The sequence below is a fragment of the Emys orbicularis genome, chromosome 1 (assembly GCF_028017835.1).
Source record: "Emys orbicularis isolate rEmyOrb1 chromosome 1, rEmyOrb1.hap1, whole genome shotgun sequence".
NCBI classification, from domain to species: Eukaryota; Metazoa; Chordata; order Testudines; family Emydidae; genus Emys; species Emys orbicularis.
In genome coordinates this window covers 151,940,510-151,957,269 of record NC_088683.1, presented here as the reverse complement: position 1 = coordinate 151,957,269, position 16,760 = coordinate 151,940,510, and the positions used below count along the sequence as shown (strand labels likewise).

The window sequence follows — 16,760 nt, the reverse complement described above, 5'->3', positions numbered from 1 at the left end:
CACTTTCTGGTGACATTGTAAATAAGAAGAGGGCAGCATTATCTCCTGTAAATGTAAACAAACTTGTTTGTCTTAGCAATTGGCTGAACAAGAAGTAGGACTGAGTGGACTTGTAGGCTCTGAAGTTTTACATTGTTTTGTTTTTGAGTGCAGTTATGTATCAAAAAAAATTCTACATTTGTAAGTTGCACTTTCACAACCAAGAGATTGCACTACAGTACTTGTATGAGGTGAACTGAAAAATACTATTTCTTTTGTTTATAACTTTTACAGTGCAAATATTTATAATAAAAATAATATACACTTTGATTTCAATTACAACACAGAATAAAATATATATGAAAATGTAGAAAAACATCCAAAATATTTAATAAATTTCAATTGGTATTCTATTGTTTAACAGTGCAATTAAAACTGTGATTAAACACAATTAATTTTGAGTTAATCGCATCAGTAAGCTGTGATTAATCGACAGCCCTCGTTAATATTTTTATTTCTAAATTTTAAAGTCCTTGTTTGTTCCTGGTTATGTAGAAAAACTGATGAACTTTAGGGAGAAATCAGCCATTTCTCCAAGGATCTCAAAAAGTCAGATCAGTTTCAAACTCAAGTGAGTTAACCTGCAGAGTGAGCTGGACCTGCTGAGTAAAGTCACTACTTTATTTTTTTAAGCAACAACATTGACAAACAAGCAGGACCTTGAATGGATCCTTCATTGTTGTGTTGGCATTAGGGAATGCTTAGTTTGTAAAGTCTTGAAAATATATGGTTCATGATTTCTTCTTTACCTTTTTTAAGTATAAAAAATCCTAGGAAACTATATGCAAAGAACTTTGTTACGGTAATGATTAACGGTTAATCATTAAATGATCAGGAAATATAAATGGTTCCAACAGTAACTGGATTGCACTAAGTTTCTTGTTCAATTTATAACTCAGTATTCATGTTCGTCATTAAATGCAACCCCCCGGGCATGCAATGCCACTGAATTAGTGGGGGGTGTTTAACATTTCCAGTTACTGACCCTTCTGTGATATTTAACTAGGCAATCCTTAAAAGTCCTTTCACTTAGTTTTCTAGTTTTACAATTCCTGTCTTGAGTAGCTGGTGCCACCTACAGGAATAGATTAGCTTCTAAAGCTCAGCTCTAACTACTAACACTAGTACTTACCAGGTATGCATCAGAGATGAGGTCTTCATCAGAGATGTATGGGCTCACTAGGGTATAGGTTACCAGAAAGAAGAGGCCTAGGGTAAGGCGCTTGCCAGCAGGCACAAGGCTGGGGGGGGGGGGGGAAGGAAGAAAGTGGAGATCAGAGGTCAAATGTTGCAAAGAAACTCAAGACTCCCAAATTGAACAGAATTTAAAAAAAGAAGTGGAGCTAAGGGCTCCGATGGGGCTGAAGGAGGATCCACTGCAGTGGCCACCCCCATTGGGAACTGGGATCAACACCCCACCAGGCTTGGGCTGGGTCTGCATTGAGTGTTGCAGACTCAGAACAAAATAATAATACCCAAGAGCAGTGCTAAGGAGGGTGCTGCATTGTGGCAACTTTGTAGGGGAGTCTTTGGAGGCTGCATCCCCCTGAGAGTCAGTACTGAACCCTGAGATCCAGTGTGGTGCTAGATGGCAATGTACTGCCATCTAGGTAAAGGGTGCTTGGGGCTCTCATGAGGGAGGGGGCCAGAGTGGCTCTGGTTACCTGTTGGGTCTTTGGCCTGGAACATCAGTCATCTCGCCCCTTGCCAGTTTCTGATAGTCTGTCATGGAGAACTGGGGCCCCACCATGAAGGCACCATAGAAATAGGAGAAACCCGAGACCTCCAGTAAGGTAGGAACTCCATGGACTGCAAACCGCTTCTGTTCAGGGTTCAGGGACCCCTGTATCAAAGGGAGCGACATTAACATTTCCCTAGACTAATCGTGGATTTAACTCCCCCAATCCATCTCCCCTCTGGTTTGAGTTATAAACTGCTACACTCAAAGGTCTCACCAGTTCACTGATTCCTGTAAGATACAAGCCTCCGGCTCCCAACAGCAACAGTATCTGCATTCAAGGCCCAATCATGGGGATCCACGCTCCCAGCTGATCCCTCAACAAGGGGAACTGCACCCGTCCCCTCCAGCATGCCAAGTGCAGTAGGAGCTGCACTCCTAGTCTCCTCTAGGCTGCAGTGGCATGCACACACCCCAACTCATACAAAGCTTCAGTGCTAGGATCCACACTTCCCAGCAGAAGGATATATTCCTGGGGCACAAGCCCATTACACTACTCACTAGTTTTGCTGCTTGAACTTCACCTTGGAAGTCTCAACTGAACCATGTTCTCTTATTATCAGTGGTAATTTGTCTGGGTGGGGGACAGGGTGAAGCCCCAAACAGTAGACATGCAAGCGATATGTTAGAATGGGGATTAGGAGACAACAGCAGAGATTCTAGTCTCTCTTCCTCCATAAGGAAGCAGTATTTCTCACACCCTACTTTGCGATAGGGTGACTGCTCCCAAGTTGCTAGGGTCCTGGTCCCAACACCCTAAACAAGGAATAAGGGGGAGGGGCAGGTCATCTACAGGGGTAGGAACCCTATGGGACTGAAGAGGGGAGAACAGGGATGAGACTGAACCAAGGGAAAGGAGCACAGGAAGTCTTACCCATTGTTGAGATGTCTGTAAGACTGAGTATTTCCCCAAAGGAAGGGCCCCATTGTTCAGGACATGGGGAACTAGAAGCCCTGAGGAATGGATTTTATGAGACTGGGGAGAGAATACGATCCTGTCATGGATCCCAGAGCTGAAGTGGCTAGCCCCAGCTGTGATTACTATTGTCCCAGACAATCCCTTTCCACTCTGGGGTTCATGCCTCTTATACACACACAGATGCACCCTCCCAGCCATGGCTTTGCTGAGCTGGGGATTTAGTTCTTTGACTCTCTCCCCAGAACTTGACTCCTCTGGCCTTCAGCTCACAGGAAAGAAGTGGGAGAGGAGAGAGATGGGGCTTCACTCACCAAATCCTTCCCTCCATCGTAATAATCGACGGCCAAACCTAGAGATAGAGAGATCAGAATTACGTTGAGACCATCTTTGAAAGGATAGGGTTGAACCACTAAGGATTTAAACACCTCCTCACCTTTGGGGCAGGAGTGGTGGAAAGCATATACACGGTGTGTGTAAAGGAAGGGAATAGGTGGCATCACTCACCAATCAGCTTGAGAGTCAAGACACAGTGTGGCATGGTCCACTTAATGTCATAATGCTCTGTGGCAGTGAAGTAATAACCAGCCATAAGGTATGTCTGAAAGAGACCATGGTATGGATTACTCAGGCTGACTACTCCAGCAAAACTTGTTCTATCCCCTCCCACGCTCACTACTGGGAAGTAAAGGATTGGGTAGCAGCAGCAGGCTCCCCACTCTAGATGAATGCAGAGAAGGAGGCGGCACTTACTATTTGAAAGCAGAAGGTGGTCAAGACAGCAGTTATCGTGCGGCCCATAAGCCTCAGTATGAGGAACTGGATCAGGACACACAGCAGGGAGTGAGTGAACTGTGTCCCTGTGGAGACAGATGGACTGGGAATTGAACTACACAGCAGCTCCTCACCACAGGTTCTCAAACTGCAGCAAGCTCTGAGCCAAGCAGCCCATTTCTCCCCATATCCCTCTTACCGAAGTTGAAGTAGGCAATTGAGAGCCCTGTTAGGGTGTTGTACAGGTGAATGAGGTAGACCTCCTTCTGGAAGAGGAAATAGCGCTGGAACAAGGCAAAAGGGTATCCTTGGTGGGGAAAGAGACAGGAATATAACTTAGTGCAAACAAGAAGACAGGTTTATACAAGTCTAAGCAATAAACCTCTAGGGCCCATAAGCGGGTATGTGTGCTCCTGGGCTCTGTATTCCCCCTCCCCAGTGGCCCAAGAATTAAGGTTGCCTGTGCAATCTTAATTCAGCCCCCTTGTGTATATGCATTATGATAGTCTTTAATTACATAATCACATACTATTATTTCCACAGGGTCCCTACCTCATTTAGTGCAGGGGATGAATGGTGCTCACTGAATAGGCATTTATTCAATACTTTGTTTTCTCCTCATTGTTCAATGTGTGGCTCTAGGACTTATTTACTACACACTATTCAAACCCTGCTCTGAAGACAAAATTATTAATTTCTGCATAGACTTTTCTGCAGCACTCATCGCTATAGCATACAAGTGCTTCACAAATGTTAATTTATCTTCACAACACCCTGGGAAGCAATATGATATTATCCTTATTGTACAGAAGGGAAACTGAGGGGCAGAGGTTAAGGACAAAAAGTTCCCTCTAATTTTAGGTGCCCAATTTGAGATGCATTGGATTTTTTTCAGAGTAATTAGCATTATATAGCACTTTATATAGCACTGACTTCAGCTGCAGCTGTGAGTGCTCAGCACCTCTGTAAATCAGACCTCAGAAAGGGAGGAATACACAATTAGGCTATGTCTACACTACAAAATTAGGTCGAATTTATAGAAGTCGGTTTTATAGAAACCGGTTGTATGCAGCCGATTGTGTGTCCCCCCACATAAAATGCTCTAAGTGCATGAAGTCGGCGGACCGCGTCCACAGTACCAAGGCTAGCGTCAACTTCCGGCGCATTGCACTATGGGTAGCTATCCCACAGTTCCCGCAGTCTCCGGCGCCCATTGGAATTATGGGTTGAGATCGCAATGCCCGAATGATGCAAAACAGTGCCGCGGGGGGTTCTGGGTACATTGCGTCAGGCCCCTCCCCCTCCGTCACAGCAACGGCAGACAATAGATTCGCGCCTTTTTACCTGGGTTACCTGTGCAGACAACATACCACGGCAAGCATGGAGCCCGCTCAGCTCAGCTCACCGTCACCATATGTCATCCGGGTGCCGGCAGACGTGGGACTGCATTGCTACACAGCAGCAGCAGCTATCTGCCTTTTGGCGGTAGACGGTGCAGCATGACTGGTAGCCTTCATCAGCGATCGGGATGCTGGTAGCTGTGGGGCTGGCAGCCGTAGGGCTGCATTGCACCAGTCCCTTGCCTTTTGGCAGTAGATTTATTATGACTGGTAACCGTCCTCGTCGGACAATCATGGCTATCAGTCATAGTATATTATTTTCTGCCAAGTATTGTCTGCTAAGCACCCAGAAGAGGCCGAGGGCGATCTGGGTGCTGGCAGACATGTGGCTGGCACACGTGGGGCTACATTGCTACACAGCAGCAACCCCTTGCCTTTTGGCAGTAAATAGTATATTATGATTGGTATCCGTCATCATCATACTGGTAAGCGCCCAGTATTTGCTGCCAAGCACCCAGAAAATGCCGAGGGCTATCAGTCATGCTGCACTGTCGTCTTAAGATGTAAAAAATAGATTTGTTCTGTATTCATTTCCTTCCCCCCTCCCTCCGTCAAATCAACGGCCTGCTAAACCCAGGCTTAGGAGTTCAATCTCGGGGGGAGGGGGGCATTCTGTGTGACAGTTGTTTGTATTTCTCCCTGATGCACAGCCACCTTTCTTGACTTTAATTCCCTGTACCTGTACGCCATGTCGTCACTCGCCCCTCCCTCCCTCCTTCCCCTGGTCTTTCAGATACTAGTTTCGCGCCTTTTTTCAGACCAGACGCCATAGCTAGCACTGGGATCATGGAGCCCGCTCAGATCACCGCGGCAATTATGAGCACCACGCGCATTGTCCTGGAGTATATGCAGAGCCAGGACATGCCAAAGCAAAACCGGGACCAGCCGAGGAGGAGGCGATTGCAGCGCGGCGACGAGAGTGATGAGGAAATGGACATGGACCTAGACCTCTCACAAGGCACAGGTCCCAGCAATGTGGAAATCATGGTGTTACTGGGGCAGGTTCATGCCATGGAACGCCGATTCTGGGCCCGGGAAACAAGCACAGACTGGTGGGACCGCATCGTGTTGCAGGTCTGGGACGATGCCCAGTGGCTGCGAAACTTTCGCATGCGTAAGGGCACTTTCATGGAACTTTGTGACTTGCTTTCCCCTGCCCTGAAGCGCCAGAATACCAGGATGAGAGCAGCCCTCACAGTTGAGAAGCGAGTGGCGACAGCTACCGGTCAGTCGGGAATCAATTTGGAGTGGGCAAATCTACTGTGGGGGCTGCTGTGATCCAAGTTGCCAGGGCAATGAGAGACCTGGTGATATCAAGGGTAGTGACTCTGGGAAACGTGCAGGACATAGTGGATGGCTTTGCTGCAATGGGATTCCCAAACTGTGGTGGGGCGATAGACGGAACCCATATCCCTATCTTGGCACCGGCGCACCAAGCCACCGAGTACATAAACCGCAAGGGGTACTTTTCAATGCTGCTGCAAGCCCTGGTGGATCACAAGGGACGTTTCACCGACATCAACGTGGGCTGGCCGGGAAGGGTACATGATGCTCGCGTCTTCAGGCACTCTGGTCTGTTTCGAAAGCTGGAGGAAGGGACTTTCTTCCCGGACCAGAAAATAACCGTTGGGGATGTTGAAATGCCTATCGTGATCCTTGGGGACCCAGCCTACCCCTTAATGCCATGGCTCATGAAGCCGTACACAGGCAGCCTGGACAGGAGTCAGGACCTGTTCAACTACAGGCTGAGCAAGTGCCGAATGGTGGTGGAATGTGCATTTGGGCGTTTAAAAGCGCGCTGGCGCAGCTTACTGACTCGCTCAGACCTTAGCGAAAAGAATATCCCCATTGTTATTGCTGCTTGCTGTGCGCTCCACAATATCTGTGAGAGTAAGGGGGAGACATTTATGGTGGGGTGGGAGGTAGAGGCAAATTGCCTGGCCGCTGATTACGCGCAGCCAGACACCAGGTCGGTTAGAGCAGCACAGCAGGGCGCGGTGCGCATCAGAGAAGCTTTGAAAACTAGTTTTGTGACTGGCCAGGCTACGGTGTGAAACTTCTGTTTGTTTCTCCTTGATGAAATCTCCGCCCCCCCACCCACCCGGTTAACTTTACTTCCCTGTAAACCAAACACCCCACCCTCCCCTACCCTCCCCCCTTCAAGCACCACTTGCAGAGGCAATAAAGTCATTGTTACTTCACATTCATGCATTCTTTATTAATTCAGCACACAACTAGGGGGATAATTGCAAAGGTAGCCCGGGATGGGTGGGGGAGGAGGGAAGGAAAAGGACACACTGCACTTTAAAACTTTAAAACTTATTGCTCTGGAAATCATCTAGGGTGGAGTGACTGGGTGGCCGGAGGCCCCCCCACCGTGTTCTTGGGCGTCTGGGTGAGGAGGCAATGGGACTTGGGGAGGAGGGCTGTTGGTTACAGAGGGGCTGTAGCGGCGGTCTCTGCTCCTGCTGCCTTTCCTGCAGCTCAACCATACGCAGGAGCATATCAGTTTGATGCTCCAGCAGCCGGAGCATCGACTCTTGCTTTCTGTTTACAAGCTGACGCCACTTCTCCTCTTCAGCCCGCGATTCAGCACGCAACCTCTGCTCTTCAGCCCGCGATTCAGCACGCCACCTCTCCTCTCGCTCATATTGGGCTTTTCTAAAATCAGTAATTGACTGCCTCCACGCATTCTGCTGTGCTCTGTCAGCGTGGGAGGCAGTCTGTAGTTCAGTAAACATTTTGTCACGCGTCCTTCGCTTCCGCTTTTGAATATTCACTAGCCTCTGTGAAGGAGAAACATTTGCAGCTGGTGGAGGAGAAGGGAGAGGTGGTTAAAAAAGATACATTTTAGAGAACAATGGGTACACTCTTTCACGTTAGATTTTGCTGTTCACATCACACAGCACATGTGCTTTCGTTACAAGGTCGCATTTTTCCTCTTATATTGAGAGCCTGCAGGTTTGGTGTGAGAGATCACTCACGCAGTGCCAGGCCACAGATTTCAGCTTGCAGGCAGCCATGGTAAGACACAGTCTTTTGGCTTTTTTAACCTTGTTAACAAGTGGGGATGGTTTAAAACAGTACTGCTCTCATTAACCATACCAAGCACCCGTTGGGTTGGCCATTTAAAATGGGTTTGCAATGTAAAAGGAGGGGCTGCGGTTTCAGGGTTAACATGCAGCACAAACCCAACTAACTCCCCTCCCCCACACACCCAATTCTCTGGGATGGTCACTTCACCCCTCCCCCCCACTGCGTGGTTAACAGCGGGGAATATTTCTGTTCAGCAGAGCAGGAAGGGGCACCTCTGAATGTCCCCTTAATAAAATCGCCCCATTTCAACCAGGTGACCGTGAATGATATCACTCTCCTGAGGATAACAAAGAGCGATAAGGAATGGATGTTGTCTGCATGCCAGCAAACACCGGGACCATACGCTGCCATGCTGTGTTATGCAATGATTCCAGACTACGTGCTACTGGCCTGGCGTGGTAAAGTGTCCTACCATGGCGGACGGGATAAGGCAGCCCTCCCCAGAAACCTTTTGCAAAGGCTTTGGGAGTACATGAAGGAGAGCTTTCTGGAGATGTCCCTGGAGGATTTCCGCTCCATCCCCATACACGTTAACAGACTTTTCCAGTAGCTGTACTGGCCGCGATTGCCAGGGCAAATTAATCATTAATCATTAAACACGCTTGCTTTTAAACCATGTGTAATATTTACAAAGGTACACTCACCAGAGGTCCCCTGTGTGCCCACAGGGTCTTGGGTGAGTTCGGGGGTTATTGGTTCCAGGTCCAGGGTGATAAACATATCCTGGCTGTTGGGGAAACCGGTTTCTCCGCTTCCTTGCTGCTGTGAGCTATGTTATCTCCATCCTCATCTTCCTCGACCCCGAACCCGCTTCCCTGTGTCTTTCTCCAGTGAGGGACGCATAGCACATGGTTGGGGTAGTGGTGGCTGCACCCCCTAGAATGGCATGCAGCTCCGCGTAGAAGCGGCATGTTTGCGGCTCAGCCCCGGACCTTCCGTTTGCTTCTCTGGATTTGTGGTAGGCTTGCCTTAGCTCCTTAATTTTCACGCGGCACTGCTGTGCGTCCCTGTTATGGCCTCTGTCCTTCATGGCCTTGGAGACCTTTTCTAATATTTTGCCATTTCGTTTACTGCTTCGGAGTTCGGCCAGCACAGATTCATCTCCCCATATGGCGAGCAGATCCCGTACCTCCCGTTCGGTCCAGGCTGGAGCTCTTTTGCGATCCTGGGACTCCATCACGGTTACCTGTGCTGATGAGCTCTGCATGGTCACCTGTGCTCTCCACGCTGAGCAAACAGGAAATGAAATTCAAACGTTCACGGGGCTTTTCCTGTCTACCTGGTCAGTGCATCTGAGTTGAGAGTGCTGTCCAGAGCGGTCACAATGAAGCACTGTGGGATAGCTCCCGGAGGCCAATAACGTCGAATTCCGTCCACACTAACCCAATTCCGACCCCCTAAGGCCGATTTTATCGCTAATCCCCTCGTCGGAGGTGGTGTAAAGAAACCGGTTTAAAGGGCCCTTTAAGTCGAAAGAAAGGGCTTCGTTGTGTGAACGCGTCCAGGCTTAATTCGATTTAACGCGGCTAAAGTCGACCTAAACTCGTAGTGTAGACCGGGCCTATGTGACTATCTGTGAAAAGTTTGGTTTAAGTGATTTCCCCAGTATCACATAGGAATTTTGTGGTAGAGACAGGGATGAATCCAACTCTCCAGGGCGGCATTCAACTGCCTTAATTATGAGACCTCTCTTTCTGCAATCCCCAACTTTATTCATCTTCCAACTTCTGCACCAAACGAGGCAGGGGTTCTATAGACAACAGCCACCTTCACTACGCAACCTTGATTTGTTCTCAGGGTCCCATACAAAATGTACAAAGGAGCTGTGAGAGGATAGAGCATGCTCACTGAGGATGGAATCTTTGGAGATTTTAGCTGTTAAGCGCTGCAGGTCTCTACTGAACATATGCAAACTGGTTTTTCAAAGGCTTATAAATTTGGGCAGATTTTCACAGGGACAGCAAAAGGCATCTCTCTGCCTCTGGACACAAATTGCAACCCCTGCTCCAAAGCATAGGGGCACTAGAGCTGTTCAAGAAAAATGTCTCAAAGATTAAAAACAAAACAAACAAACATCATTCTCAGAAACAACTGAACCATTTTGGTGGAAACTTTCCCCAAAAAAATTCAGCCTGAGGCAGACACTCAATGGGAAATTTCAGACAAAGTTATAAGCAATTGAAAACAAAATCTTATATTGGGAAGTGTCAGGCAACCCTAATAATTGCTATCACTTTTAGCTCCACCTATAATTATTGGGCTGACAAGTTTACAAATTCGTGGTAGCCAGAGGAATAAACATCCTTGCCAGAGTCCAACAAAGAAAATGAGGACCCACCCGCAAGGTCCAGGGGCAAACTACTACTTAAAATAGGACTCTCCATTATGAAAGCATTTCCTGAAGCTCAGCAACACATTTGATCATGTTGACACGGATAAGAGTCACAGTTACTTGCTTCTCTTTTGAAGACGCTCAGTCCCATTGGTCAGGAAGTGGGCGAGGAACATCCGTATGCATGATTACATTACCCTAATGCTGCTGCTTACTACAGTCTCATCTTCTCTCTCCTTAGGAGTCAAATTACTTCCAATGTCATATTGGCCCGAGTTAAGAATGACCTAAGCTGTTGACCTGGCCCGGTCTATAGGCTATCATAATAATAATTAGATACAATTGTCAATACCTTAGTTGAATTACAACCTAATTTCTCCAAGAGCAGTCTATGCATGAGCTTTAACTATATGGAGAGGTTGAAGAGTCATTATTAAGATTATTCAGGATAAAAAAAGTGGGGTGCCAGCTTCTAAAATGAGTGCTAACTTTCTTATTTTGATTAAAGCTTATAAATAAATGTGGTAATTAGGATCTAAATTCTCAGAAAATTCATTCTGTATTCCAGTTGTAAATCTCATGATTTTGGGGAAGTTATACTGTGTCCTTCATACATAAGAGATTGAATCCCTGGTGCAAGTGCAAAACACAACCACAGTTACAAAGCTGTGGCCAGTGACTCTACAATGTATTCAGTATCTTATTGTTGCATTCTGCACTGCTCATAGGGAAACTATGCTCCCCTTTATGACACTGCTATTTCTGTCCTTTGTTTTTCTTCCTTCCCCATTCTCCTTTCTCTACTTCTCTCCCTCATCTTTGGGCTTGTCTACACTGAGTTTGGAATTGAAATAATTAAATCTGTTGCAATTCACACTTTTTGGTTATTTTGGCATAAGTCTACATAGACATTCATTCCAAAATAAGAGTGCCCACTCACCGATTCATACTGAAATAACTGATAGCTATTTCAATTCCACTTTCCACACAGAAAAGCCCTAAGTCTCTTTCTTTCCTCTAGCAACTTACAATTCCCACAGCCCACTCTATCCACTAAAATGATCAGCAGTAAAAATGAATCATCATCAGGCTTGAAGGGATACGAGACATTTATTGTCTTCCTGAAATGACTGACAGACTGAAACACGATCGGTTTATATTCAATGCATACGTGGAAAGGTTTTTTCCCCTCAGTCACAATGGCTAGAAGCTTTCTCCCTTTCGGCAAGCAAAGTTTAGTTTCTGCAGTATCTGAACATATCATACAAGCTCCAAAATGACATCTGTCTTAGGCAAAGGAGTAATCTGTTCCCAAAATCACCTCTACCAAAACCAGAGAAAATACTGAAAGAAGCAGCAGGGGAAGTTTCTCTAGATGGTGCCAAGGAAGAAGTGGAAAATGCCAGATAAAGGCCTGGTCTATACTAGAAAATTAGGTTGGTTTAACTACATCGGTCAGGGGTGTGAAAAATCCATACACCCTGTGCGGCATAGTCAAGCCAACCTAAGTCTGTAGAGATAGTGCTAAGTTGATGGAAGAATTCTTCCTCTGCCTCTTGGGGAGATGGATTACCTATGCTGACTGGAGAACCTCTCCCAATGGCATAGGTAGTGTCTACACCAGTGGTTCCCAAACTGGGGTTCACAAAATGTTACAGGGGGTTCTCGGAAAAAAATTCCCTAATGGTGGACAGAACTGTCCCTAGGGACTCTGGGCAGCACGGGGCCAGCAGCCTGGAGCCCCTAGACTTCCAAGAGCTAAGCAGATCAAAGCAAGCATATCTATCACACTGAGGAGATTTAAACTTCAAGACTACTTATAAGAAATGGAAAGGGAGGTGGATATTTTTTGCTGTTTTTAAAATTAAATAGGCAGCTAGTATTGTTTTAAAAATTATTCTGAAGAACAAGTTTAAGCTTTCTTGTAACGTCCGTTGTTTGCCTGGACTGCCCAAGACCTGAATGCTTGTATACGAGGAACTCTTTGAGTTGGCTTCTTAAATACCTTCATGATGTTTCACATCTGATACTCCTTGATGAAACATTGGAGCCTTGTGTTATAACAGGCTTATTCAAAGAGATACAAGCTACGAAAGTGAGATCTTGGAAGACTGTTACCGTTTTCATAATGTAATAAAAATACTGTAACGATAAATAATAAATCATGTGTAATAAGCATGTCATAAAAACAAATTTTATATTTCCAAGATCAATGCTTTTATAATTTATGCTCAGGTAAAGGAGAAAATCCCTGGAAATATTCATTTTTAGAAGGGGGTTTGCGAGACTTGACATTTTAGTGAAAGGGGTTCACAGGTTGTTAAAGTTTGGGAACCACTGGTCTACACTGAAGCTCTACAGTGGCGCAGCTGTTCTGCTGTAGTGTTTTAAGTGTAGACATACCCTAAGAGAATGCACAGATCAATTCGACATTGAGGCATTTCAACTCATGGCTGATGCCAGTGTCAGAAATAGAGACTTTGGGGGAAGCCAACACCTGGATCTGGCCCACTAATGCCCAGACATCTGGCCACCCAACACTGTGGGAACAGTCCAGATAGATTCACATGGCATTAAATTCCCAGCACATCAGATAGTAGGAACACTAGAATCCTGGTACCATAAGATCTGGAGGCCATCAACATTAAGACATCCAAGTGGAGGACACTGGATGTTGTCCATCTCAACACCTGGAGCCCTGGAATCAGGACAAACCTATGGTAATAGTGGTGCGAAGAGTCAGGAGCCTCATGGCTCACCTTATTTTTCCTTGATACTGAGGGAGAAGACTGACACTGAGAGGCAGTCTCTCACAGATTCACTGGTTTGCCATGAGGACTCAATGTAGGAGCAAGTCTTTTTGCCCACAGGTTTCAGAGGACAGGACCATGAAGGTGAAGAGCTCCAGAAGGGCAGTATAATAGCACCCTTACCAAAAACTCAGAACACTGTAGCTAAATCCTGACCTGCCCAGATGTCCCCAGGCCCAGAGAGTGAGGCTACCAGATCTTGACTCACCAATGCAAGCCTGAGAACTCAGAGGAACCTCTCTAGGCACTTTAGTGCTAGAGCATGACATCCCCTCAGAATTGCCTCAATACAACATAAGGCAGCCCTCCAGGGTTCACAGGTATGGTTGGTGAACAACTTGCACATGGAACGTCAGTCAAGCAGGGGCGGCAAGTTATATGGGCTTGTGGTGCCTGTGCTCCAGCAATATTCAGGGCCCGGGGGCCTGGGGCCACCAATGTTTGGGGCCGGGTCTCTCCCCCGGCCCCGTCTGCCACCCCTGTACGCCTCCCCCGAGTGTCCCCCAGCCCCCACTTGCTGCCCCCGCATGCCTCCCCTGGGTCCCAGAGCGTCCCTGCCTCAAGCCGCTCTGCTGGCTCCCGGCATCAACTGCCACTGCAGGGTCCTAGTGCCCCCCATCCACTAGTGCCAGGGCAGGCTGACCCTAACCCTGTCCTTCCGCCTGGGACCCCTCCCTTTTCTGGTGGGAACCTCCACCAGCACAGGGGGCCCCCCCACCCACAGTCACCACTCCTGCCCCACGCTGGGCATGGGGCAGCCCCATCCCCCACCCCCAGTGAGGCTACAGCAAGGGGCGGCAGCAGGAGAGGAGGCGCACGTGTGATGATAGCCCCCGCAACACCCACCACAAGGGAGGCGAGAGGGCTTCCTGGACCTGAGAGGGGCCCTAGGAGCACATGCAGTGACAGTGGTGCGAGGTGAGTGTGCTGCCGGGAGGGAGAGGGGGGCCCCTTCCCCGGAGCTCGCTGCTGCCGGCGGGAACAGGGCTGGGGGGAGTCCTCCTCTTTGGCCCCAGGTCTGGGACAGCCTGCCTGCACCCCAAACTCCTCATCCCCAGCCCCACCCCCGAGCCCACACCCCCAGCCAGAGCCCTCACCCCCCATACCCCAACCTTCTGCCCTAGCCCTGAGTCCCCTCCCACACTCCAAACCCCTCATCCCCAGCCAGAACTCTCATCCCCCCCACACCCTAACCCTATGCCCCAGCCCTGAGTCCTCTCCTCCATCGTGAACCCCTCATCCCTGGCCCCACCCCACAGCCCTCACCCCTGCACCCCAACCCTCTGCCTGAGCCCCTCCCACACCCCAAACCCCTCATCACCATCCCCACCCCAGAACCCTCACATTTTTACATTATTTTAAAAAATATATATCAGCTTACAAGGCAGGTGTGGGGGGCGGGACTTGGACTTGTTCTGGGCACCACCAAAAATTATACAAACCTGCCGCCCCTGCAGTCAAGAATGAATAAAATAGAAGAAATAAGAGTTGAAGAGCTCTCTGGCCCACTGATATCAGTTTTTAATAAAACCTGGAGTATTGGGGAAGTTTCAGAGGACTGGAAGAAAGCTAATGTGCAAATATTTATAAACGTACCACAGGGTGACCAGGTTAACTGTAGGCTGGTTAGTCGAACAGTGACTAGGAAAACAATGGAATGGTGGAAAGAAGACTCAAAGAATTACAAGAATAGAAATATAATTAATGCCAGTCAACATGGTTTAATGGAACATAGGTCTTTTCAATCAAATTGTTTTTAGTCAGAACTTTGTCAGCTAAGCATGTAATAACTGACATATTAAGTATTATTTGTAATATTGTAGCACCTCTAGAAGCCCTAGTTATGGAGCAGAACCCCACTGTGCTCGGGGCTGTCAAAAACACAGTTCCTACCCAAAGAGTTTACAATCCAAGTATAAGACAAAAAGACAACAGATGGGAATACAGAGAAATGGGACAATATTAGAAGTTATTGACTTTCTATAAAAACAACAGGGAGTCCGGTGGCACCTTAAAGACTAACAGATTTATTTGGGCATAAGCTTTCGTGGGTAAAAAAAAAATCCTTCTTCAGATGCATAGAGTGAAAATTACAGAAGCAGGCATTATTATACCGACACATGAAGAGAAGGAAGTTACCTCACAAGTGGAGAACCATTGTTGACAGGGCCAATTCGATCAGGGTGGATGTAGTCTACTCCCAATAACTGATGACGAGGTGTCAATTCCAGGAGAGGCAAAGCTGCTTCTGTAGTGAGCCAGCCACTCCCAGTCCCTATTCAAGCCCAAATTAATGGTGTTCAATTTGCAAATGAATTTTAGTTCTGCAGTTTCTCTTTGAAGTCTGTTTCTGACGTTTTTTTGTTTAAGTATAGCTACTTTTAAATCTGTTATAGCATGTCCAGGAAGATTGAAGTGTTCTCCTTCTGGGCTTTTGTATGTTACCATTCCTAATGTCCAATTTGTGTCCATTTATTCTTTTATGTAGAGAAGTAACTATACTTAAAAGTATACTATAAAGTAGCTATACTGGAATACTGCATCAGTTCTAGTGTCCACATTTCAAGAAAGGCAATGAAAAAATTTGAGAGGCTTCAGAGAAGAGCCACAAGAATGATTTGTGGTCTAGAGCACATGCCTTATAGTAAGAGGCTTAGGAACTCTGTCTCTTTAGCTTATCAAAAGAAGCTTAAAAGGCAACCTGATCTTGTTCACAAGCAGAAGGTATCAGATACTAAAAGACTCTCAAACTAGCACACAAAGGTATAGTCAGATCCAATGGCTGGAAGCTGAAACTAGACAAATTAAATTAAAAGGGTGCCTTTTTTTTTTTTTTTTTTTGGACGGTGCACATAATTAAGCAGTAGAACACATTAACAGGAATGTGGTGGATTCTCCATCACTTGAAATCTGTAAATCAAGATTACGTGTCTTTCTAAAAGATTTGCTCTAGTTCCACCACAAATTAGGTGCAAGAATTACTGGATGATGCCATATGGTCTGAGTTATGCAGGTCAGACTCGATGATCACAGTGCTCCAATCTAATGTTAAAAAAATCTATGACTCTACCTGCTTCCCCTCCAAAGTAGAATAGGCACCGTGCATGTTAGTCAGCAATAGGCATTGGGCCAACTCAGAAGCTCAGCTTGAAGCTAAGAGACTTTGCTTCACCTGTCATGGAAGTGCTTGTAATGGTGCCCAAGTGGGTACCCGTCTTGCTCTGTCAATCTGTTTCCTCACTTCCCCAGGTGGGTATTGTAGTTTTACGAATGCTTGATAAAGATCTTGTAGGTGTTTGTCTCTGTCTGAGGGGTTGGAGCAAATTTGTAAAACTATAATACCCACCTGGGGAAGTGAGGAAACAGATTGACAGAGCAAGACGGGTACCCAGAAATCACCTACTACAGGACAGGCCCAACAAGGACAATAACAGAACACCACTGGCCATCACATACAGCCCCCCAGCTAAAACCTCTCCAGCGCATTATCCACGATCTACAACCTATCCTGGAAAATGATTCCTCACTCTCACAGACCTTGGGAGGCAGGCCAGTCCTCGCTTACAGACAACCCCCCAACCTGAAGCAAATACTCACCAGCAACTACACACCACACCACAGAAACACCAACCCAGGAACCAATCCCTGTAGCAAA

General features: G+C 46.9%; 1 protein-coding gene across 1 annotated transcript in view; it reads right to left on the bottom strand.

Moving 5' to 3' along the window:
• LPCAT3 (lysophosphatidylcholine acyltransferase 3) overlaps nt 1-16,760 on the bottom strand; it is a 36,049-nt gene that overhangs the window by 4,651 nt on the left and 14,638 nt on the right. Inside the window, exons 2-7 of the mRNA XM_065416275.1 lie at nt 3,667-3,774; nt 3,447-3,553; nt 3,201-3,294; nt 3,008-3,045; nt 1,704-1,882; nt 1,172-1,280 (exon numbers count right to left, since the gene is read on the bottom strand). Coding sequence (XP_065272347.1) covers nt 1,172-1,280; nt 1,704-1,882; nt 3,008-3,045; nt 3,201-3,294; nt 3,447-3,553; nt 3,667-3,774 — 635 coding nt within the window. The remainder of the gene's footprint in view (nt 1-1,171; nt 1,281-1,703; nt 1,883-3,007; nt 3,046-3,200; nt 3,295-3,446; nt 3,554-3,666; nt 3,775-16,760) is intronic.